Source organism: Choloepus didactylus, chromosome 12 (assembly GCF_015220235.1).
Source record: "Choloepus didactylus isolate mChoDid1 chromosome 12, mChoDid1.pri, whole genome shotgun sequence".
NCBI lineage: Eukaryota > Metazoa > Chordata > Mammalia > Pilosa > Megalonychidae > Choloepus > Choloepus didactylus.
In genome coordinates, this window is record NC_051318.1 from 37,343,042 (window position 1) to 37,367,559 (window position 24,518).

General features: G+C 38.1%; 1 protein-coding gene across 17 annotated transcripts in view; it reads left to right on the forward strand.

The window, feature by feature from the left end:
• Nucleotides 1-24,518, forward strand: part of DOCK9 (dedicator of cytokinesis 9) — a 299,763-nt gene that overhangs the window by 55,233 nt on the left and 220,012 nt on the right. For 4 of the 17 annotated variants that reach the window (XM_037800396.1, XM_037800398.1, XM_037800403.1 and 1 more), the window contains exon 1: nt 10,671-10,892. The exons of 5 other annotated variants lie outside the window; for them this stretch is intronic. In XM_037800396.1, the coding sequence (XP_037656324.1) occupies nt 10,731-10,892 (162 nt within the window). In that variant the 5' untranslated portion in view covers nt 10,671-10,730. Of the gene's footprint in view, nt 1-10,670; nt 10,893-24,518 lie in introns of those variants that run through there. 8 more of the 17 variants (XM_037800406.1, XM_037800407.1, XM_037800413.1 and 5 more) reach the window with 4 other exon arrangements.

Sequence of the window (24,518 nt, forward strand, 5' to 3'; positions counted from 1 at the left end):
AAATAGTGAATGTTTTACTTATTCCTTACCAAGTTGTATGCCTTTTATTTCTTTTTCCTGCCTAACTGCTTGAGGTAGAACTTTAGCACAATGTTGAATAATGGTGATGACAGTTGGCATCCTTGTCTTGTTCCGGGTCTTAGTGGGAAAGCTTTCAGTCTTTCACCATTGAGTATGATGTTAGCTGTGGGCTTTTCATATATGCCCTTTATCATGTTGAGGAAGTTTCCTTCTATTCCTATCTTTTGAAGTATTTTTATCAAGAAAGGATGCTGGACTTTGCAAATGTCTTCTCTGTGTCAATCGATATGATCATGTGGTTTCCCTCTTCTATTTGTTAATGTGGTGTATTACATTAATTGATTTTCTTGTATTGAACCACCCTTGCCTACCTGGGATAAAACCCGTTTGATCATGGTGTGTAATTCCTTTGATGTGCTGTTGGATTTAATTTGCTGCAAGTATTGCATCTACATTCATTAGAGAAATTGTTCTGTAGTTTTCTTGTAGTATCTTGTAGTAGCTTTGGTTTTAGGGTGATGTTGACTTCATAGAATGGGTTATGGTGTGTTTCTTCCTCTTCAATTTTTTGGAAGAGTTTGAGCTGGATTGGTGTTAATTTTTCTTAGAATGATTGGTAGAATTCACCTGTTAAGCCTGGACTTTTCTTTTTTGGGAGATTTCTGACAACTGATTCAATTTCTTTACTTGTAATTGGTCTGTTGAGGTTTTCTATTTCTTCCAGAGTCAGTGTAGGTTGTGTGTTTCTAGGAATTTGTCCATTTCATCTAGGTTGTCTAATTTGTTGGCATAAATTGTTCATAGGATCCTCTTATGATCCTTTTTATTTTCCTGGGTCGGTAGTAATGTTCCCCCTCTTGTTTCCAATTTTATTTGCATCTTTTCTCTTTTTTTCTTTGTCAGTCTAGCTAAGGATTTGTCAATTTTATTGACCCACTCAAAGAACCAACTCTTGGTTTTATTAATTCTATTTTTTATGAGTAATGTTTTTCTTTATTAGAGAAGTTGTAGGTTCACAGAAAAATCATGCATAAAATACAGGATTGCTTTATACCACCTTGTTATTAATACCATGCTTTAGTATGGCATATTTGTTACAATTGATGATAGCATGTATTTATAATTGTGCTGTTAACAATAGTACATGATTTAACTTGGTGATCCCTTTTGTGTAGTGTTCCATGGAATTTTTTGGAATTTTTTATTGTTAACATATACACAATATAACATTTCCCTTTTTAATCACATTCAGATATAAATTTATATATATATATATAAATAAATGCTCTTAATTCCATTCACAATGTTTTGCTACCGTCACCACCATCCATTATCAAAACATTTCCATAATTCCAAATAGGAACCCTGCACATTTTAAGCCTTAACTTCCCATTCCATATCCCTACCCTGTCTCCAGATAACCTGTAATCTATATTGTGACTCTATGACTTTTCTTATTGTAATTAGTTCTTTTGTGTCTAGCTTATTTCTCTCAATACAATGTCTTCAAGATTCATCTACGTTGTCACATGTATCAGGACTTCATTCCTTTTAATGACTGAATAATATTCCACATATGTATTTATCATATTTTGCTTATCCATCTATCTGTTGATGGACACTTGCGTTGCTTCCATCTTTTGGCAATTGTGAATAATGGCACTATGAACATTGGTGTGCAAATATCTGCTCGAATCCATGCTTTCAATTCTTTGGGTATATACCTAGTAGAGGGTTTGCCTCCAGGTGTTTAGTTAGGTCTTTGATTTTAGGTCTTTCTTCTTTTTTAATGTAGGAGTTTAGGGCTATAAATTTCCCTCTCAGTATTGCCTGTGCTGCATACCATTAGTTTTGATATGTTGTGTTTTCATTTTCATTTGTCTCGAGATATTTACTGATTTCCCTTGCAATTTCTTCTTTGATCCCTCGATTGTTCAACAATGTTTTATTTAATTGCCATATATTTGTGGATTTTCCAGTTCTCCACCTGTTATTGACTTCCAGCTTCATTCCGTTATAGTCAGAGAAGATGCTTTGTGTAATTTAAATCTTTCAAAATGTATTGAGACTTGTTTTATGACCCAGCATGTGGTCTGTCCTGGAGAGTGATCCATGTGCACATGAGAAGGATGTGTTTCTTGCTGTTTTGGGGTGCAATGTTCTGTATGTGTCTGTTAGGTTTAATTTATTTATCATATCATTCAAGTTCTCTGTTTCCTTATTGATCTTCTGTCTAGATGTTCTTTCTATCTATTGATAAGAGTGGTGTATTGAAGTCTCCAGATATTATTGTATAGGTGTCTATTTCTCCCTTCAGTTTTGCCAGATTTTGGCTCATGTATTTTGGGGCACCCTGATTAAGGGCATACATATTTATGATTGTTAATTCTTCTTGGTAGATTGCCCCTTTTATTAATATATAGTGTCCTTCTTTGTCTCTTAAAACAGCTTTTGACTTGAAGTCTATTTTATCCCATATTAGTATAGCCACCCCAGATCTTTTTTGGTTACTGTTTGCACGGAAATATCTTTTTACATTCTTTCTCTTTCAACCTGTTTGTTCAACTTATTCTAGACCTTTAGACTTGTCCATGTTTAACTGATCATATTTTTTCAGCTCTTCTTCATCTGATTCTTGTCCTGGGTGTGTGGCAAAATTTTTAAGACTGCACTATTTGTGCAGTTGTTTCACCCACAGGAGAAAGCTTCCTTTTTCTGGGAATCTTAATCTCTGTTTATTTTTCTTTTGCCTCCGGGTTTTTTTTTTGTTGTTGTTGTTTGTTTGTTTGTTTAATTCTTCTTTCATTACCTCCAGCTGCTTTTTGCCTATAGGGCAAATTCTAGGAAGAGGGTCACCCTGGAGAGTTCTTTCCCAAGTCACTATTTCCCCACCATAACAGAGCCAGGGACCCACTAAGGGGTTGCAGACCAGTTCCAAAAAGCCCCAGGAAAAGGGTTGGGAAAGACGAGAAAGCCTTTTTGACAGCTCCTTGATGTTGTACTTCCTGACTCCCAGCAGATGGTGCGCTTCTATAAACTGTTCCTCATATCCCTGAGGAGGCCCTGCGTCTATGAATCTTCTCTGTGTTTAAACCTTCACCATTTTCATCCCTGTTGGGGGATGGGGTTGAAACAATGGCCACGGTGCTCCCTATCCAGGGCGAGCTAGAATGGCAGTTCAGAGCTGGGACTCAGCAATCTAAATCTGCTGATCAAAAGATGTTATCAGTGCTCTGCCATGCCCCCCACCTCCATCCTTGGGGTAGAGGGCTTCGACATCCCTCTCTGTCCCTAGCTTTTGACTTAAAGTCTATTTTGTTCCATATTAGTATAGCTACCCCAGCTCTTTTTTGGTTACTATTTGCATGGAAATATCTTTTTCCGTCCTTTCACTTTCACCTAGTTGTTTCAGACAGTTTCTGCTTGCCCACTAACTCTTTTTGGAGGAGGAGTGAGTCCTGGAATTCCCTATTTTGCCATCTTCCCCAGAAGTTCTCAGTCCTGTTTGTTTTTAATTAGCAAGGAAGGTTGGCAATATCTATAATCTGTCTAATTCTGATGTGGAGGGTGGTTTCCCCTAAAAATATCCCATTTCTCTGACCTAGTTAAATCCACTTAAACATCAGAGAAAGTTTGGTCAAAGTCATATTCTTTTAAAAACACAGATACAGTTAGTCCATAATCCAAGTATAGACTGGCTGTAAAAGAGGATCTTACAAAGGTCTGCAGTTTGTCTTGTAAAATGAAATTAAAATCTTTTAAGATGTCAGAGAATGAAATTTTTATGGGCATTTGTAAGTGGGACATATGGTACATTTAATTCCTTTTTTTTGGTACCAAATTACTTTATTTGAAGGAATGGTACAAATGAAAGAACTTGGTGGATGTTGATACACCTTATAGAAAAGGTAAAGGTAACCCAAAATGCATGTACTGCTGTGGTGACCATGGAAGTCACCCCGTGGCTCTGGGGAAGACATCATAAGGCTTAGCTCTCATCATCACTGTTTCCCAGAGTGTGCCTGTCAAAGAAATACTCTGCCAAGCGAGGATCTGGGGTCCCCGTCTTGCACAAGTTGGTCACATAGTCATCCAATTCTTTGATGGGCTTCACCCTCTCATTCAGGTAATGTGTCTCAATGAAGTCCCACAAGTGGGGGTCCTTTCTGTCAGTGGCCAGTTTGTGTGGTTCTATTAGTGACTAATTCACCCTTTTCCCAAGTGTAATGCACACTCTGTTGCATTCAGCCCACTCTCCCAGTCGTCTCGTTCTGGTTTCTTGATATCTTGAAGGAAGATTCGGCCACCTTGTTGGTTCTGCAGCTTCATAAGTTTCTCAGCATGTTCCCTCTCTTCATGGGATTGGTGAAGAAAATATAATATAAGGTCAAAGTTAGTAGGACATTGACAGGTAGATGTTGGAGGCGTAGAGCTCCAGGTTGATCTGGCGGCTGATGGCGGCCGATGGCGGCCTCTGAGACCTGGTTGTAGTTCTGGTGCACTTGTGGCAGAGATGTGGTCATCATAGCAGGCAGTTGTGGAGAGGAGGTGGCAGCTGCATGGTGCTGGAACAGGGGTGGAGGACTGCTCGGAGTGGACACCCCACGAGGGTGAGCGCCGGCTTCTGTTCAAGCACTGTTGAAGCAGGAAACCATGGCAACTCTCGGCGAAGACTTCTGGCCCTTTCAGTTCCTTTTGGACTTGACTGAAAGCTTGGATAAAGGAGTTTATTTTATGTCTTTTTCATCTACTTTCTCAAAAACAAATTCCTATTTTGAAAAGTTGAATTTTGCTTGATACATTTTATGGGGGTAACTGCTATAGTATCTGTTTATTTCTTATTCATCTTTTGATTATTTTAATTGAAAACTGACTTATTACAATAGTTTTAAACATGGTAAACTCAAATTTTGTTTACGTTTTATGCTTTGTTCTTTGCGCTCAAGGGGTTTTTATTCATGTTGAGCCAATATGCCTGTGCTGACACTGACAGTAAAAGATTTGAAATTGTCACCTGTAAAATGTAAGATACAAGTAATTGAAGTGTGTAGAATTATGTAGTGTACCTCTCCTCTTGTTTATATTCAGTAGATTTTGCTGTTAAGTAATCTTTTCTGATGTTTCCTAAAATAGAATTTCCTTGGAAGAGCCTGGTGGAGGCCAAGATGAGGTCACTGTGAGTTCTTATTTCATTATGCCATTGTGAATTTGCTCTGTTTCCTTGTTTTTCATGTACAGATGGACCACTGATGCTTACATACTCATTGTAATCTTGTGTGGATTTGTCTCCCTCCACCACTCTACTTTGCACCCCCCCCCCCACAGATATTACAGTGAGGTTGTAAGTCTTTGCAAATATGTAAGATCTTTTGGCAACTTCTCATGTTTGATATAGGATCAGTGTTTATGGGATTTGTTGGTTTCACTTCAAAGAATTAAGAACCCTCTGGAACCATGATTTTGTTCCATACTTCCATAACAGTAATTGAAGTTCTGACATTGCCTGTAGCTGCTTGAGCTGAGGGATAAATCAGCACCCATATAAACTTTGTTAGTTTGTTCCTATTATAGATCTCAGTGAAAGAAGTGGAAGTTGCTTAATGGATCAGAAATTCAAATCTCAGCTGTCTTTTTTCTATGATGGGACATAGTTCTAAGGGTTTTTCTAAGAAGTACCAAGTGGAATGAAGAAATAGAAACTAAATATAATGAATTCTGTTCCTCTAGATTGAGTTTGTTAGAGCTGCAGTTCTCATAGCTTGAATTTTGTGTAAGAAATGCTTGTATTTTTTAAGAATTACCCCACTCTTCACTTCAATATCCGGGAAGAAAAAATTTAATTTCAGGCAAAAGGGAGAAGAGAGACCAACATTAATTGTGCATGCATATGTGCTAGGCCTTGTGCCAAGACATTTTACTAATACCATTAGCTGTACTGATTGAATATAAAATGGATAGGTGTTGAGAGGCCAACTTACATCAGTTTTCTTTGTTCAGCAGAATTCATTACATTAATATATGAAATACAGTCTCCCAAGGGTTAGAAATAACTTTTTATATGGACTGGCCTTATAAATGTAATGGCATTTACAGAGAATGAATGACATGTTAAGTAGAATTCTACTCATACTCCATTTATTCAAGTTTGTGAAGTGTGGCTGTATCACGTGACATGTGTTATCATCATGTGACATCTTTATTTCAGCCACCCCAGAATGGAGAGAATTCTGCCCCTTCCTGGCCTGACTTTTGTCTGTTTGGAATACAATATAAGTTCCAGTTTGTAGTTCTAGAGTTTTTAAGTGCCACTTCAGATTCTTCTTTATCTACATTTTTCTGGAGGCCTATTAAGTAAATCAACCAATCAAATTAAGTAAACTTTTAGAAGATATTTGAAACAAAAGACAGTTGGCAAGGAGAGAGCTGCAGATGAGACCGGCAGCTCCAGATGGATATGCTTTGTGGAGGCTCAAAGCGTGGGACCAATTTGCCATGGTCTCTAGCTGCATGTCTGAGGTTTGTTCTGACCACTGATGTGGGCCAGTAAATCTTAACCTGAGCTTCTTGTTTGTACAGGCTTTTTAGTGATTTGTATAGTGTGGCGCTCCTCTCCCAGGTCTAAAATGCATACCCTGAGGACAGCCCTAGGAACCTCTACTATTAATGTGGTTGGTATATTTTTGAGAAGTGAGATCAAAGCAACATACAGAAACTAAATTGTTAAATTCATCAAGCAAGGTGGCTGCTTAAAGTTACACACAGTAAACCTTTTGTTACATAAAACAATAACACCTTATATATTTATAGCAATTTCTTGGTTGAATTGTCTCTGTTATCTTATTTGAACTTGACAACCTTATGAGGTGAACAGAGTAGATGTCATCATCCTCCCTTTTTAAATAACAGCATTATTGAGATATAATTCACTGTTGTACCCCACCACAGAAACAGATGGCACCCCCACCCAGAGTATGGTTTGGATGTTGAGACTGATGAGGCCACATACACACACCAACAGAGTGTGTAAGGCTTTATCAGTCACATGGTAAGGCTTTCTGGGGAGAGCAGGACAGCTCCCAGACAGGTCTTAAACCGGCTTGACAGAGCAAGGAAAGGAGACTGGCTTAGAATTTTTATAGTGGTTGGGGGTGTGACCACAATGATGGTTCCTGCAGTTTCCACTGGTGCCAAATGAAAACATAATGGTAGTTATGGATTTGTTCCCAGGAAAATGGAAAATGTGCTTTTGAAGAGGGAGAGGGAGGACAAGTGTGAGGGGGCGGGAGAGGGAGAGAACTCACCTGCATTTACAAGAGCTTAACAATGATATAATTTTCTGTGAAACAGAAGAGTACCATTGGGAAGCTAGTTTGCCAGAATAAAAAATGCTTGGTTTGGGACATTTGAGGATGAGATGGTGTTGGGAGGGTCTGGAGTCAGTTTTAGCAGTAGAGGAAGACATGGGCTTGGATCTCAAAAGGGAGTCAAGGGCAGACATCCAGTTTTGGGAGTTGTGTAAATTAGAGGTGATATTTAAAGATGAGAGAGTAAATGTCTCCAAATTGAAATATGTATTTCTGTGGATGACTGAACTGGTTGCCAATAGATACCATCCATCTATTTATTCTTCTCAAGAAATTCATGGTAATTATCATTTTAGACCAATCGAGATCATTCCAAAGCAGAAAAATCAGTGAAACCAAATATACCTTTTGAATGATTCATTTGTCATGCTTCTGTTAGCATGAAACCTGTTATTTTTTTCTTGCCCACTAATTTTATTGTCTGGAAAATGATTAGTGTTTAAAATTGATACAAGTTGTTTAAATGTTTATTAATGTATCTCCAGGAAACATTTATGTTTCCTCTGGATGGTTGTTAGGAAACTGTTCTCTTCTCTCCTGTTTTAACTTCTGGTTTTAAAGTAAATCAAATAGAACTTACCAGTGCCTTCAAATTTGCTTGGTTACCATTTGTGATCCTTTGTAAAGTTCAAAGTCTTTTGTATCTTAAATGATATTTCCTGTCTTCTACACCCAGAATGTCTAAAACAGGTAGGTAACTCTAATAATAAATTAATTTTAAATTTCTAGGTACCATTCTTTATTTATACTGAATGAACTCTTAATTTAAATATTTCTCTTGTAGTATAGGAGTTAGGTAAATTGGTGGATTTTCTGAATTCTCAATACAATTTAGCCCATGTGTTTAGTGTTTTATGGTCGCTAGCATTCATTTTCTTTCTTTTCTTTTTTAATTTAATCCATTCTTTTTATTAATTAAGATTTATTCACATACCATATAATCATCCAAAGTATATAATCCATTGATCATGTTACCATCATATAGTTGTTCATTCATTCATCACCCTGATCAATTTTTAACATTTTTCTTGTACCAGAAAAAAGTGAAAGCAAGAAGAAAAAAAACAAGAATAAAAACAGAACACCCAAATTGTCCCCCCCCACTGTTCCTTTAATTTTTGTTTTTTTTCTTTGACCCTGTTTTTCTACTCATCCATCCATACACTGGACAAAGAGGAGTGTGATCCACATTGCTTTCCCAATCACATTGTCACCCCTCATAAGCTACATTGTTATACAATTGTCTTCAAGATTCAGGGGTTCTGGGTTGTAGTTTGATAGCTTCAGGTATTTACTGCTAGCTATTCCAATTCATTAGAGCCTAAAAAGGGTTATCTATATTGTGTTAAGAGTGCCCACTAGAGTGACCTCTTGGCTCCTTTTGGAGTCTCTCAGCCACTGAAACTTATTTCATTTCATTTCACATCCCCCTTTTGGTCAAGAAGATGTTCTCGATCTCATGATGCCAGGTCCAGATTCATTCCTGGGAGTCATATCCTGCATTGCCAGGGAGATTTACACCCCTGGGTATTGGATCCTACGTAGAGGGGAGGGCAGTGATTTCACCTGCCAAGTTGGCTTAGCTAGAGAGAGAGGGCCACATCTGAGCAAAAAAGAGACATTCAAAAAAAAACACTTAGGCACAATTATAAGCAGGCCTAGCCTCTCCTTTGCGGTTAACAGTTGCATTCATTTTCTATGTAGATAAGTTTCCATGTTATCTTATTTGTCCCCTAGCTTTGTGACATCACATGGAAACCTGGATCTTTTGATGTCAGAACTTGAGTATAATCTTAAACTCTATAGACCTGTTTAAACAGAATTCCTGTTCTGAAGCAGAATGCTCTAGACCACGTAGAGTCACTTTGTTTTGTGCATGTGGCTAATATTTCCATTCCTTTGATCTTTATTAGTTATACTTTGCATATAATTGCAGGAGATAGACAAAGCCTAGATTTTTGCTTTTATATAACGTCTACACTAGCTAAAGAAAACAGAAATTTTGGTGTTAGAAGATTGAATGACGTTCTCTAAAAGTCTGTTTTTAGTACGTTACACAAGTTTCTGTTCCAGCCCCTGGGTACTCAATCATGATAATTCCCTCCAACTTTGAAATCTATAGATAGAAAATGAAAACCATCTGTTGCCTTGTGAAATAAGGGATGATAGCAGAACAGATCTTATAAGAGTGATAACTTTCTTCTAGATGCATGTTGTGGGTGGGAGGGGTTTCCCCCTTTTTGCACAGTTAGCTTTTCATTTTTTAAGGAAGGAAAATGGCCAGAGTCAGCTTGTTATATATCAGTGGTAACTTCCTTATTAGTCATTCCCGAAGACACAAAATAGCAGCACCGAGTTCAGTCTGCATTGGAAGAACCTTTATTACTTACACACTGAAAATAATAACCATGTTGATTGTGAACTTCAGTATGTATTTAACATTGCACACTGGATTGCCACATCAGAAAGTAAACATCCAGCTGAACCAAGGAACCCTTCAGCCATGTTCTCATTTGCATCTTTGGGTATGAGAGGTGGGAGTATCCTTTGAAGCAGTGCAGACTTGCTAACCATCTCTGTAGCAAAGAGTGGAGGTGGGCAGAAGTCAAGATTGACATGGCAATTTTGTGTTCCTTTGTGGTTTGCTGTCAGCAAGCTGTTACCCATACATGCAAAAGGTTGTTTGAAGTGGGCTTACATGTGTTTCCATAGCAGCAGTCATCTTAATGATTTCACTCATTTTTGGGACTTTTTTTTTTTCCTTTTCTATTCCTTGCTGGTGCAGGATTAAACAAACAGCATATTTGGGTCAAGGAAAGAGAGGCTTCTAATATAAATGCTAGGCTAAGCATTCTGGGAGAGGGATTTCTTGCAGCAGATGAACATTCTTTGTGCCTCCCAGCAGCATCTGCAGCAGAGTGGCTGTCTGGCACTGCCTTTTTCGTTTTGTGCAGGTTCTGAGATTCAGAACAACCCCAAACAAATCACTGGACCCGGCAGTCTTCCAGTGACCACATGTAAATCTTCTGCTCATTTGTTCTTTGGTATTAATAGTGAAGCAATCTATTGGAAAAACAGTACTTCAGAGGTTTTGGTGCATCCGAGGTGTGTCATCTTGTCTCTGCATCACCCCTCCTGTTTTACGCTTGGAGCCTGGATTTTTGTCAGGCTGTTGTTGGGAGGAGAGGATTCTAGTACAACAGCTCGGAGCTTCCCTTCTGTCAAGGTACCGGTAACTGCTTGTCTTGAAGATGGTACAGTGGGAGCCGGTTTCTCAGGAGCCAAGGAAGATGATGTGGAAATGGAGTAGAGATTGCTAGAAATCTGAACATCTTTACCTTGGGGATGGGTTGCACTACTAGTGTGATCCTGTTTAAAGGCATCCGCACTGTATTTGAAAGAAACTGTGCTTATATGTGCAAACAGCCAGGAGAGAATAATACCCTTGAATATACAGCATACAATTGGACAAAAGAAGATTCAGAACTATTGATCTCCTCCTGTCTGGTAAATGCTGTTTTGCTTAATTAACAAGTAGTTTAATGGTGTTAGAATAAACTAGTCTTTACTTGTAAAGCAAATGTATTTATTTCAGTATACTTTTGTATATGTAGTCTTTGTTTATTAATGGATAATTAGTGGCTTTTTGTTTAAATTATGAGGTGCCTGTTTGTATGGGAATGCCTTGTATTACATCAAGGTTAAACACATGGAGAGGAGCTTGAAAGTAAAATCTTTTATTACAGAATAGTTTTCTAAGTTTGCTTGATGAGCTTACATGTTTTTGACATGGTTCTAGAAATAAACTTGGCAAAATGTGTACTTAGATATATATTTCAACCCTCTACCAGTGATCAGTGATGGTGAATTATTGAATTCCTTTACATCTTATTCTTTAACTTGACTAGATTTTTCTTTCTAATAGCTTGTGGTCAGTCCTTCAATTCAGGAAGAGAAATTTAAAGGGAGCATGAAAGAAAACTGTAATGGGTGTGAGAAAAATATTTATAGTATTATTGCTTTTAAATCCAGCTAATTACAGTGTTTTTGGGTGAAGGCTTTTGAAAGTGAAAGGAATCTTGGTTTGACAGGACACTTCTGTGTTCTTTTCTCCCTTTAAAATGCACGAAGAGGTATACAGTCCTACATGGGTGTGCCTCTGATGGCCTTTTCACAAATACTTCTGAGGAAGCCACATATTGGTTTCCTCCTCCCTCGGGATGCTTTGCCTTTTTTCTTCTCCAGTTCTTATCACAGTTTTTGTCAGAATGAGTGGGAATAATAAATGTGAGAGTTTCTGGGGTGAGTCTTGCCAGTAGGCACTCTCTTCTCTCAAGGTTGCCATGAGGGAACCCTGAAACCTTTCCTGGTTGCCAGACTGCCATTTGAAACTGAGAGGGAGGGTTAGCATGCCATATGCACCCCGGGATCATATCGGGTCACTTCTGCCTTGCAGGAGCCTGGAGAGAGGATGCATTTGGTCCAGGGGGTCGTGTGATATTAGCACTTAGGAAGAAAAGGAGAGCATTGTTGGAGGCATTTTGGAAGGCAGTGTTATGTGTGGAGATGAAACTTAAGTGGTGCTATATTAACTGTTAAATATTTAAACTCTAATGTATTTTGGAACATGCTTTTGAGAATAACTTGTATCAAAGATGAGAAGGACTAGCCCATTACAGCATTCTGACCCAGTAGACAGTGTAATCCATAACCCTGATGGCTGGGAGGACCCGCTTGGGCCACTAATTGCAATCCTGTTCACATGCTACAAGCTTCTCCTCCCTCAGGCCAAATTGACTTGTCTTTGGTTAACCTGCCTTTAAGGGACTTTGCTTATTTTTATTTTATTTTAGTTTTTGCACAAGGAAATAATAACCCGCCAGAGCTCTGGGGCTGAATTTCTGAAGCTCTGTTCCTGTGCATCGTGTCAACTGCTCTCTGCCCACCATCCTGTCCTGTACCTGCAGGCAAAGGAAGGCTACATCGCGGTGGGTGCAGGTGGCAAAGGTGCTGCTGAGCGGGAGGATGTGCCTTCTCGCTCAGAACTGGTCTCCCTGCTCAGTCCTCGCCTTCTTCGGTGTCTTCTCCACCTAGTAGCCAGAGTCACCCTTTGAGAAGGAAAGCTAGACCATGTCACTTCTCTGCTCAAAACCCTGCAGGAGCCCCTAGTAAAATCCTGAATCCTCACAGTGGTCGGCAAGGCCCTCCCAAGCCGGCCCTGGCACCACCTGCCACTCCCCACCCCGCCTCCCCTGCTGCCTTCCCTCTCTCATCACCTTATTCCTCCTTTGCTGTGTGCACAGGCTGCCTGGCCCTTGTTCTCTCTTCCTGGGATGGTCTTTACCCAGGTAGTCACATTTTCATTCACTGACCTCCTTCAGGTCTTTGCTCAAATTTCACCTTCTCAGGGAGGCTTCCTTTATCACCCTGTTTAATCTTGTGATGCCCTCAGCATGCTTTTCCCCGCTTCCCTGCCATGGTTTTTGTCCATGATATTTATCTCCATCTGATGTGCTAGTAGTCAAGAATAATAACAATGTAGTAATTATTAGTAGTAAGTGTATTTATAGTAACTATAATGAGGCTAAGTTTTATGATGGCAGGGATTTTTGTCTGTTTTATTCACTGTGCTGTCCCCAACAGTTAGAACAGTGCCTGGTTCATAGCAAGTGCTCAATAAGTGAGTAAGCTCAGATGAAATGGTTTTATTGTCCTGAACTTAAACTTGGAGAAGCTAGCCAATAGGTACTGAGAAGATAGGTTATAATCACTTAAACCAAAATCTTCTTTTGGGGGATGGGAGGTGTGTTTCCTCCAAACAATAGGTGACTCATCTTTAATAATCTCTCCCACTGTGTTAACCCATTCAGCTCTCTAGCATTACACTTTCCAACCCTTTTGTCCCAGGGCTATACCAAGAAGTAATATGGTTCAAGGCTGAAGGTTCCATGGGTTTGCTGTGGCCATGATTGATAACTGATTATTCTCTTTTCAGATATTATCCAGCCTAACTATACTGGGCCTGTTCTATGGCAAAGAAATTCAGGAGCCATACTGTCCTTTGGTTTGAGCCACTCATACCCTTTTTCTTAAGGTTGCCCTGCCCACGGGCACTCCCTTGGGTCACCTCCATGCAAAGGTAGACTGATATCTTCAGGCAGAAGTGGGTCTTTGTGAGGTTCCTCAGCTTTGATGGGTGGGTGGGTGGGGTGTCTGCCCTGCCTCCGGCTCGGGTGGGTGCTCTAGCTTGTGGCTCTGCTTTAACTGTCAACACCCAAGATCTTCACCTACTGCTCAGAGAGAATAACCCCACCTCAGCCACTCAGTACTTTTCCAATCTCCGAGAAGTGAAATAATGCTCATGGAGTATAGCCTGAAGGATGCAGGTCCACCCATTCTTGTAAAGACCTCACACATCTGCCCATTGGGCACCCATGCACGTGCCTGGACTGCTTCATTTTGGCCTCTGTGGAATTACTCCTCCTGAGATGAGCTTTGTGTTTGCCTCTTGGCCTACACTGAAGGACATTATAAGACTATCTTTATGAAAGTGGTCTCTCTCTACTGGAAGGATGATGTTTATTTACTTTCGAAACAGTGAGAGGCACATGGTACAGGGGTTAGATTGTCAACTCTGGAACCAGTATGCACAGTTTGAACCCCAGCTACAGCCACGTGACTTTGGATAATTTACTTAACTGCTCCTGTTCATCAGTTCCCTTAATTGTTCTATGCTGATAAAAGTAATGCCTACCTCACAGGATAAATAAATGAATGACTATGTTTAGAGCTTTTAGGACAGTGTAAGGCTAGTTGTTGGCTGTTATTATAATTATCATTTTTTCTATTTTTTAGTGTCCCCTTTATGAGGAACCCTGTAAGAAATTTTCAGTGTTGGGAGTATTGTGCTTTTCCTGAGCAGCTACTTTGTTTTTGTTTTATGTAAACTTTGATTCATGTAACTCATCCCAGCCACCTCTTCAATTGACTGTTGGAAAGATTAGTTCCAAACCTATGACTCAATGCTAACAGTTATATTAGCTCTTTCAACATGAATTTTTAAATTATTACCCTTAAACTTTGCTGCTTCTTATTTTCCTCTATTGCTATGTTAACACAGCCTGTTTTCCTCATCTGCTTATTAAAATACTTCTAATCTTAATTTGTATGTAAATCACTTTAAATACTTTTGGAACAAGGCAGGTTATAAATTAATAAGCTAGTAGAGAACTACATAGTGAAGAAAAAGTCTTTTTATGATCATTAAGGATGATTCTGAAGTGAAAAACAGATGTTTTGAGTGCAGACTTCAGCTTTGTGTAAGACTGGGATTGTGTACTCTTGTACAGGAAGGTTCTTTTTATATTTAAATCTTTTTTTAAAAAAAGGATTTTCCTTTTTATAATTAATTAAATGTATTAGTTTAACTCATTCAAAGACACAATCTTGAGTGCTTATTTGTCTTATAATTACCTCATGGTGACTGATTGCACCACTGGAGCTTCTCGAGTGCTTAATCGTGCTGCGAGCTGGGCATGCGGAAAAGGAGCTCACCTTCTAGTCCCAGGGAGGCTGGCATATAGAGATGACAGGAAGGCACACTCAGCCTGGATACTTTCCCTGAGGAGGGGAAGCTTGAGCTGAAACTAGGCACCTGTACATTTTATTTTTCCTTTTCTGTAAAGGTTTGTGATGGGTCTGGCCTTTATTGACTAGAACTTGACCTATTTTACTCATAGCCGATAATACCACATTTTACTCTCTTAATGTTTCTGTGGAAAAATTGAGGAGCCGTTGAATTTTTCCAGAACATGTTCTGGTTTTGCTTGATTATAACTGAAGTGAAAGAAGTTGCTAAGTTATCATAACCTTAATTGCAGCTAGACCTGTCCTGACTTGGCGTCTGCAGTTCATACCATGGGACCTTGAATGGACGATTTCACCAAGTTCTCAAGGGACTCTATTTAATCTGGTATGTGAGGGAAGAAATCCTTAGTTTGACCCGTTATATGCTTGGATCTATACACAATCCCCTGCTAGCAGAAGCATTAGCAGATCCCTACATGCTATCTCTAATTTATTTGTAGGTCTGAAGACTGTGGAGAAAGACATGGTTGATAAACAGAAATGTTGCCTAGTTGACCTCAGTTCTAATAATAATTAACATTACATGTAGTGACTCCAAGTATTGGGATTTGGGGGTGAGGAGGAAGCAAATGAAAGAAGGTGAGTGGTTGGGGTAGAACTTCAAATGGGAAAATAGTTGATTTTTCCTTTGGAAAGAGAAAATCTCTCCGTGGTCATTTTCCTTAGAGGTGTATTTTGGAATGAAACTTTGGAAATATTCTGTTGGCCCCAACTGTGTTAAATGTAGTCCAATATTGTTTTTTAGACAGTGGCAATAAGGACTTTTATGGGAGATTTTCACCCCCAACTTTCAAGAGAGAAGGTTTAATTTTTATCTACTGAAAGGTATACCTTATATACTATCCAACATTTAAAAAAAGTAATTATATGTCTTAGAATTTCCATATTAACTGATACAACTCTACCTCCATTTAAAAAATATAATTTATCTGTAGTATTCCTCAAGTACTGATCTAAAGTGTACTGTCTAGTCAAGAACCCATACCCCTACCCAGATAAAAAACATTTCCATCACACAGAAAGTCACCTCATGCCTCTTCCCATTAAATCTTTCCTCATGTCTCCCAGAAGCAACCACTTGTTGATACCTATCATCATAGATGGTTTTGTCTATTCTAGAACTTAATGTAGATGGAATCATTTGCCTGTCTTCTTTTGTTCAACATAGTGTTTTGAGGTTTATCCATTTGATTGTATGTATTATAGTTCATTTTAATTGCTGAGTAATATTCTATTTTATGAGTATACCACTCTCATATCATTCTTCTGTTGATGGATGCATGGGCTCTTTGAACTTTTTGTTTTGAAATAATTTCGGGCTTGCGAAAACCTTGCCACATTAGTACTGATAGTTCTGTACACCATTCATCTAGCTTTCCCAAATGTTAATGTAGTACATAACCATAGAACAGTTCTCAAAACTATGAAATTAACAGAAATTTTTTGTTAATTGTCCCACTAATGCCTTTTCCATCCAAAATCCAATGCAATATTTCCACATTATGTTTGTCAAATGTCTTTAGTCTTTTCCAATCTGGGACCGTATCTCAGTATTCCTTCATCTTTCATGAAGAGTACTAGCCAGTTATTTTTTAGAAAGCCTCAGTTTGTCTCAATTTGGGTTTGTCTGATACTTCCTCATGCTTAAACTTACATTTTGCCATTTTGGCCAACATATCATGGAGGTGATGTTGTACCCTTCTCAGTGCTTCATATTAGGAGGCTCATGATGTCGCTATGTCTCATTAACTGGTGGTGTTTGTGGTCCCAGTTTTTGCTATTATAAATAGAGCTGATGTGAAAATTATTATACAAGGCTTTTGGTGTACATATGCTTTCAGTTCTCTTTGATAAATACCTCAGAGTGAAATTGCTGGGTCTTATGGGAAATGTGTGTTTAATTTTTTTAAAAATTGCCAACAGTTTTCTAAACTGGTTGTTTCATTTTATGTTCTCACTTTGCAATGTAGGAAAGTGTCTGTTGCCCTACATCCTTAAAAACAGTATGATGTGTCTTTTTAGCTCTAGCCATTCAACTAGGTGTGTGGTAATATTTCATGGTGGTTTTAATTTGCATTTTACTGATAGCTAATGATGTTGACGTCCTTTTCATGTTTTAGATATAAGTCCTTTGTCAAATTATGTGTTGGGAATATTTTCTCCCAGTTTGTGTCTTGCATGTTTATTTTCTTAATGATATCTTTGATGAGCAGAAATTTTAAATTTTGATTGAAGTCCAATTTATAGAATTCTTTATATAGTTAGAGCTTTCTGTATTTTTCTCTAATAAATATTTACCTACCTTTTATGGAAGTTTTGATCCATGTTATTGACCTCAAAATATTTATGAATCTCTAGAAATTCTCTATATTCCCTTTAAAACTGATTTAGAGATTTTACTCATCATTTCACGTAAAACTTGTAGAAACTGTAGTTTTTTTGGTATGTGTGTAGTTTGTGTATGACATCTTGGAATAGTATAGAATAATTTTATCCTAGTAATTAACATTTAATCTTTTTGTTTTACCTTCTTAAAGCTTTGAAGTTTTTCATGGTTCTACCATTACAAGATTTGCTAAATGTCTTCAATACATTTTCACTACTTAATACTTTATAGAATTTTATCAGATCACTTTAGTCTTCCTAGGTTGAACAGTCATTCCTTCCTAATTTAAAACACCTATTGGTTAGGCAAGTCCTTTGATTTATTATATACTTACTTAGTCATTTATTGAATATGTGCACCGTGCAAAAACAACAGAGTTGAAGGTTATATGATCTCTGGTTTATAAGAGCCTCCAGTTGTGCTTGTGTATGTTTGTCTCTGGGGGTGGGGGTGGATAGGATGTGGTGGAAGTGGAATAAGTGATATAATAAAAGATAAGTGATACATGATAAATAGGATAATACCTGTCAGCTTGAGGGGAAAGCAAAAGCTGATTCTTGATTATTTTAGTTGTTTTCTGATGACTTTTTTTTGTTTTGCTCTGTGTGTCTTGAGATGTAAAGAGGAAAGCAGGAATCTGCTTGGTTGTCTGCTGTTGCAAAGCACCAGGGCCTGGCAGAGTCCTCTAATTCCAAGCTGAGCTCATGGGACTGTAGCTTTGTGGGCAGACTGTTTTCTATTTTATTTCTAATATCCTTCCTAATGATACCTAGTGAATGTTGTTGTCTGTTTTGATCACAACAGCGAATTGAACTGATGTTTTCAAGGAACAGTCTGCTCTGATTCCTAGATCCATTTCCTGCATTATAACTGAAATTGTACTCTATTGATGCTGCTTTTTGTGAATGCAGCCAACATGTTAGCAAGAGTATAGACTTTCTCTGATGCTGTACTAAAATTTACCATCTCCTTTATCACTGAGATGCATTTATTTTAGCATGTATTAAACAATAATCATGTAGTAAACATTTGTTGTAGAAATTAAGCATGCTTATGTCTACCGCACAAAGATAAAGAGATAACCACTCAGTTAATATTTTGAGGCAAAACCTGGAATTTCATCCATTTATTACACTGTTCATAAATATATATAACAATAATGTTACTATATGGTCTTGTAACTTGATTTCAAAAGACTGCAATGTATCACAAACATCTTTCCATGTCAGTAAATGCACATATATATCTCATTCTTAATGGCTAATAGGTATAGGTTAAATAATTTTCATTGTATAGAGGAAATAGATATAGTTTTTTTAACTTATATTCACGATTCCATTTTTTTTCCCTGATTATAAATGCTGTGATAAGCATTCTTGCAAATTTAAATACTTGTCAAATTATTGTCTTAGTACAGATTTCTAAAACAGGAATAGCTGGGTCAAACTATAATTACCTTTGAAAGGATTTTGATACATATAGCCAGATTGTCCTCTAGAAAGATTACTTTGATATTTTAAAGAATTGAAGACAAGACTTTGTTTTCTTCCCTTGTGACTTAAGCAGTTTGCCTTCATTATTGCTCTTTAGTAAGCTGTTGACGGGGTTACGTGCTCAAAGAATGACATCCATTTTGGTTGCTGTATTTTCAGGCAAATGACATAGTCATACTGGGATTCAAATTATCACTAATTTTTCCTCAACTCCTGAAAGTATGACTGCTAGCATTCTTAAATATCCCAGGAGAATTCTGAAATGTTCCATTGTAGGATCTGGAATGTGTTTGTTCTGGGAGGTCTTCACCCTTGTAGAGTTGGTATAGCTATTTCATAGACATTAAGAAGGAAGGAACAGCAGAAATACAAAACAGATGAATAAAGCTGGTATTGTTTTGCTCAAGATTTACTTTTTAGATATTCAGAGTAGTTGATTTATGTCTCTCCCACAGCCATAGTGACAAGCAATGGCTTTTTTTGATTTTTAAATGCAACTTTGTCTTTTCATATAGAAAATTTAGCAACTTCAGAGAGGAATAAAGAGGAAAAAGGAATCACCTATAACCCACAGCCCAAAAATAATTTCTGCTTAACATGTAGTGTATTTTTTCTAATATTTTTCTGTGTTTAAAAAAATATAAAAAATGAGGTAATATCCTATAAACAATTTCTGATGCCTTTTTCACTTACCATTTTATTATGAATATTTTTCCTATGCCAACTATGTTCTACTAAAACATGATTTTAATATGAATATAATATTCCATTGTATGTACATACCAGCATTTATTTAAATGCTTTTCTGTTGTTAGGCATTCAGGTTGTTGTAAATTAAAGTTACAGAGGACATCCCTACCCAAAAGTAAAGTTATAGGTTTACAGTTTTAAGGCCATAAAGTATCCAAACTAAGGCATGAACAAGTGGATGCCATCACTGAAGAATGGCCGATGGTGTCCAGAACACCTCTGTCAGCTGGGAAGGCACGTGGCTGGTGTCTGCTGGTCCTTTGCTCCCGTGTTGAGTTTCAAAATGGCTTTCTCCAAAATGTCTCTCTCAACTGCTCTGAGCTCCTTCTGTCTGTGAGCTCTTTTATAGGACTCCAGTAATTTAATTAAGATCCACTGTGAATGGGTGGAATCCACATCTCCATGGAAATAATTTAATCAGCTGTTTCCACCCTAATCAGTAGACTAAGCAGTCTGCCCCCACAAGATTGCATTAAAGAATATGGCCTTTTGGGGGACATAATATATCCAAACTGGCACATACCCTCACTAGCTACATATCCTTTCTCATATTAATTGCAAATGTTTCCCCATTTTGTCAGTTGCCTTTTAATTTTGTTTAATTTTCTTTATGATTCTTGTTTTACTTACAGAAGTTTAAATGTATGTGACAAGCATAACTGTCTTTTCACTGTGATATCTCCCCTTTTATGCTTAGAAAAAAATTTTTTGCCAGATCTGAGATCAGATATTCACCAGTATTTTCTTTTGGGATTTATTTCTTTGTTTGTTCACTTATTTACTTATTTTCTATTTGGCTGTTTAGTACATGGCTCAACAAACTGCTGCCTGTGGGCCAAATCTGACCTGCCACCTGTTTTTGTAAAGTTTTATTGGAACATAGCCTTACTCATTTGTGTCTATATTAGTCTGTGGCTTCTTTCATTGTGGTAGAGTTGAGTAGTTGTGACAACGACCTGTGACTGCAAAGCCTAAAATATTTGCTAGCTGGCCTTTACAGAAATAGTTTGCTGACCCCTGTTTTAGTTGATCTAGAATTTATCTGGATATATAGTTTAGCTGAGGCTCTAACATGATTCCCTTCCCATTACCTATACTCAATTTTCCCATTCCCATTTGCTGAGTAATTAATTCCTCACATGTTGATTTGCTATGCTGCCTTCATTCTATTTTGTGTTCTTTTATATATTTGCTTGTTATTTATTATATTAAGCCCTTTCTGTTCTGTTCCTCCAATCCCTATGTTTAGTATAGGAGCAAAGTCCATATCCAGCTGTTAGTTCAATTGCTTTTCAGTAAAAATGGAAACAAGAAATTTAGAGAGACATAAATTCTACATTTTTAAGACAGAATAAACAGTATAAGTAATAACTGTATAAGCCACTGAATAAAGTGTTCCTATAAAGCATATTGGTTAAGAATTAGGCCCTCAAGAGTTAAGGTTTGAGTGTGGAGTTAAGTATATTTGTAAATTTGTTTCCTAGGGAAATAGCCTGTTCATAAAGTAGATCAAGCTTGTCTTTATATGGATTCCCTGGTGCACTTTGATGAAAGAAAATTCCAGTGTGACAGCTGCATCCTCAAGTAACCTTGATTTGAATCTACATTTTTTTTTTGTATATCCGGTTTCTGCTAACAAAAGGAGTTCCAGCAAAATATAAGCAGAGGTGCTACTGGAGTTTCTAAAACAATTATGTTCAGATCTGCAGGAAATACATCTGTAGCTTTATAGTTTAATGGTAAATTCTAGTTTTTCTCCCATACATTATATGAATTCTAAAGATAATTAATTTCCCTCTTAACCTGGATTTTATGTGTGTGTGCAAATGTTTATCTATATGTAAGTGTATGACTGTGTTTGTGTATGTGTGTATTTTTTGTTGTCAACTCAGTACTAGAATGCTGGATAAAAGATACTTTACTTTTTTTCCCCAGTGTCAATAAACAATCAAAGGCCTCCTTCTGGGATGAATTTCAATAAACATTTGTTTCCCTGCCAAGGAAAAACACATATTCTTAAAAAAGTAAAGTAGACACGATTTGCCAGTCTAAGATGAGGGATGACATGGAGCTAGGTGGTGACATAGTTTTTTTTTTTTTTTTTAATATTCATTTTATTGAGATATATTCACATACCACGCAGGGTGACATAGATTTTTATCTTCACTTCTTGAGTTGGTTCTGCTTTTACAGAATCTCTGTGATAAGAGCTTGCTTTATAGAATTATAAGATGTGGGTTTGGTAGCAGGCTTATATGCCAAATAGTTTTCCCTTGCGCATCATCTAATACATGCTTGTTCATGTATTTGTTGGTATTTCCTATTTCTCTAGGCCGACAAAATAGGTAACAGCTTCATTAAAGAATTAGTCTTATAAATTATTCTTATTTTTCTATGTTTTCTTTATCAGTGAAGAATAATCAGAAGAAAATCCTGAAACTCCTTGTTTTTTTGCCCCTCTCATCTTTTGTTCATTCCTCAAATATGTCCTGGACATTCAGTATGTGTTGGGTATTGGATAATCACAGGGTGGTACAATAGTGAATAAGACACAGTCCTGCTCTCAGATGGCCCTTAGAGCTCAAAAGTGTGATACAGGTTGGGATGGGGGTAATTACAGGTATTGTGAGAGAACCCTAAGAGAGCCTCCTGGCTGAGCTTTGGGAGAGTCAGGGAATGCTCCTGGAGGAGGAGAATTTAACCAGGTGGAGGGGTAGGAGAGGGGCATTTCTGCAGAGGGAGCAAAGGCCTAGAGAGGGAGCTCTGAGGTCTCCTTGGAGCTGCTACTATTCCATAAGATTGAAGGAGGTTTATCAGCTGGAGGACGATGTTGGGGTACAGTGGTGACCAGTAAGGGTAGAGAGGTAAGCAAGGACCAGATCATGGCAAGTCTTGTTTGAACTTTTTTCCAGTGGCAGAGAGAGACCATTTACAGAAGTGTTAAAAAAGGAAAGATTTGTGTTTTAGAAAGACCACTGAGACTGCAGAGTGGATAATGGGTTGGAGAAAGGGAAGTTTGAAGATAGGAGCACTGGTGAGGAGGTTGTTGTAGAAGAGCAACAGGTAATGGTGGCCCAAATTAAGATAGACGGTAGTGAGTTGGAAGGAAGCGTCTGGAGTTAAGAGATAGTTAAGTGAGAGAATCAGCAGAACAGGTGATTGAGGGAGAAGTCAAGAGCATTATTCAGATTTCTTCTTTTAACACCTCCGTGATGCTGTCTACTAGCTGGAAACAGTGTTGGAGGAGCAGGATGGGGTGTTGGTGTTGGTGGTGGTGGTGGTGGTGTTGGGATGGAAATGATGATTTCATTTGTGGATATCCTGAGTTTGAAGTCTGGCACATTGAAATGGAGACCTCTATAAATTAGCAAGATATGATAACTAGGGATGTAGTTAGAGTTTGTATCCTAGTATAGATGTCTGGTAATGAAGACATGGGAGTGGATGTGGTCTCCTGGTGAGAGTGTTCAGAATAGAGAGAGCCAATGGCCCTGGGAAGGGCATGGGAAAAGAACTTGAAAAAGATGAACAAGATGAGTAGTTGGGGAGGTAGAAGATAGTCCACTTTGCATTTGAAAACAAGATTACAACAAACTAGATAACCAGAACTTGAACAACGTTGTCTGCATGTGTTTAAGTCTCTTGCTTCTAATGCACCAATAGTGCCATCTTTATTATTTATAGAAACATTTAGCAAAATATATTATGTGCATAGTATCCTTCTAGGTACAACAGAATCTCTCCTTTGCCCTTTAGAAGGGGCTTATGGTGGAGTGGGTAAATAAGAGATCATTGAATAAAACCATCTTCTTTTTCTCCTCATCAGAAGAGCTAAGGTTTATTGAATATTTACTAGGTGTTATGCATTGTTGTAAACTCTTATGCCTATTTGTTCATTTAATCCCTATAACAACTCTGCAAGGTAGGTACTATTATTATCCTTATTTTACAGGTGAGGAAACAAGGAAATAAGAAAAAGATAAATACTATCTAAAGTCACACAGTTAGTAAGTAGCATAGCCAGGATTCAAACCATTCCTTTTACCACTATACCACAGAGTCCTTGCCTGTCAGTTTAGCTTAAGTGAATATTAAGGTTAAGTAGAGTGTGTATGGAAAAGTAGTCAGAGATGAATGAACCCTACAGCAGTGAAATAGTGAGAGAAAGACGAGACAAAGATGAGTAGGGAGCCCAGTCTGGCTTGGGAGACAAAAGTAGATATTAGTAGAAATAAATGGCTGAATTCCATGAATGATTGAAGGGCGTGTGAACTCAGAGAAAGGAGCTGCCTACTAACCAGGGGTGATGGGGAAGGATTTAACAGAAGGTGCATTTGAGCTGGGTTTTGAAGGATAAACACAAATGATTTGGAGGTTAGGGTATGGGTGTGGGTGGAGAGGACCTGCTCAAGGGAATAGCAGGTTCAGAGGTGTTCAGGGAAGGGTGAGAAGTTCAGAGCTGCAGTTGTCCAGCGGGTGCCTCTGGGATGAGTTGGGCAAATTGTGAAGAGCTGCCTGTGAGTGCTGGGGAATCTGTGTTCAAGCCTGTAAGCCTGAGGAGCCATTGTGGGGTATTTTAGAACCATCCCTCCCACATCAGAGTGGGGTCACAGTATGAAAGACATCGACTGGTGGCAAGGGGTGGTTAGTGGCTGCAGGAGTGAAAGCCCTGAGCCCCCAAACAAACTAAACAAACCCAGAGACAGAGGTGATGGAGGGAAAGAGTCAGACTGCAGAGATTTCTTTATGCAGCTAGCATTTACTGACTGTTGAACGGCTGGAAGTGGATGAGAGAGCAGGGAGTAAAGCACCCCATCTTCTGACTTGGGAGATGGTACCTCCATAAGCACCTGGAGG